The 997-nt window shown below is 44.1% G+C and overlaps 1 protein-coding gene across 1 annotated transcript in view; it reads left to right on the forward strand.

Annotated features, from left to right (window-relative positions):
- Positions 1–997, forward strand: part of man2a1 (mannosidase, alpha, class 2A, member 1) — a 26,743-nt gene that overhangs the window by 16,989 nt on the left and 8,757 nt on the right. The window contains exons 11-13 of the mRNA XM_020622457.1: positions 297–411; positions 581–648; positions 874–991. Coding sequence (XP_020478113.1) covers positions 297–411; positions 581–648; positions 874–991 — 301 coding nt within the window. The remainder of the gene's footprint in view (positions 1–296; positions 412–580; positions 649–873; positions 992–997) is intronic.

Consider the following 997-nt stretch of genomic DNA (forward strand, 5'->3'; position numbering starts at 1 on the left):
CTGTTGGGCCGGTAGGCATACTGGAGGGGGTCCAGGGTGCCCGGTATACTGCTCTGAATGCGGGCCAGCACCACTCTCTCAAAACACTTCATAATAATTGGGGTGAGTGCCACTGGCCTGTAGTCGTTCAGGCAGGTGACCGGGCTCTTCTTGGGAAGGGAGACGGTAGAGGTACCCAAGACTAAACATTAAATGGCTAGAAATGAGCAAAATGAGCAGCCATGGACTCTTTAATGAACAATATTCTACAATGTCAATAAAACGACACTTGGCCTAAAGTAAATGTTATTTTACAGGTTGTTTCACTCCATGTTGAACCTGCGCCAGGTGCTGCAGAGCTCTGCCCACTGGCTGCTCCTATTGGACAAGAGACATTACCACCATGACCAGTCAAATCCTTTCCTGGAAATGGTGACCCTGAGCCCCGTGTTTTGCAATTGTTTGGGATGTACAGTGTGAATAATGTGTGATTTTGTGTGTGTGTCACTGTGCACAATCCCCCAGTGCAGCGGCATGACTCACTGGGTTTCTTCCTCAGGGAGCGTCCATAAATAATGTTTTAATCTCGTGATATTTTCAGGATGATACAATCTCAGCTCAGGACTCTCTGCCTCAGAAGACGCTGCTTATGCTCGGTGACGAGCCCAGGTGAGGGGCGGGGCTTATATGGAAGGAGGCGGAGTCAGAACTTATAACATTTTTACAGTAATAATAAATATTTTGTTTACCAAACCCCCAAAAAAGAAAATATACCATGTATTTTCAAGTGTTATTTTACATTTTATATAATTTATTTTTGATTCTTTTATTACTTTCTTAAAGTTATATACAGTACAATCCTTGAGTATTGATTATTGATCGTTTCTGTTTCAGGTCATTGATCATCTTTAACCCAACTGAGCAGCAACGTTCGTCTGTCATCAGCGTTGTCATCGACCATCCGGACGCTACTGTTGTTGATGCAGAAATGGGTCAACCAGTGGCTGCACAGGTAGCT

This window comes from Monopterus albus, unplaced genomic scaffold (assembly GCF_001952655.1).
Source record: "Monopterus albus unplaced genomic scaffold, M_albus_1.0 scaffold281.1, whole genome shotgun sequence".
Classification (NCBI taxonomy): domain Eukaryota; kingdom Metazoa; phylum Chordata; class Actinopteri; order Synbranchiformes; family Synbranchidae; genus Monopterus; species Monopterus albus.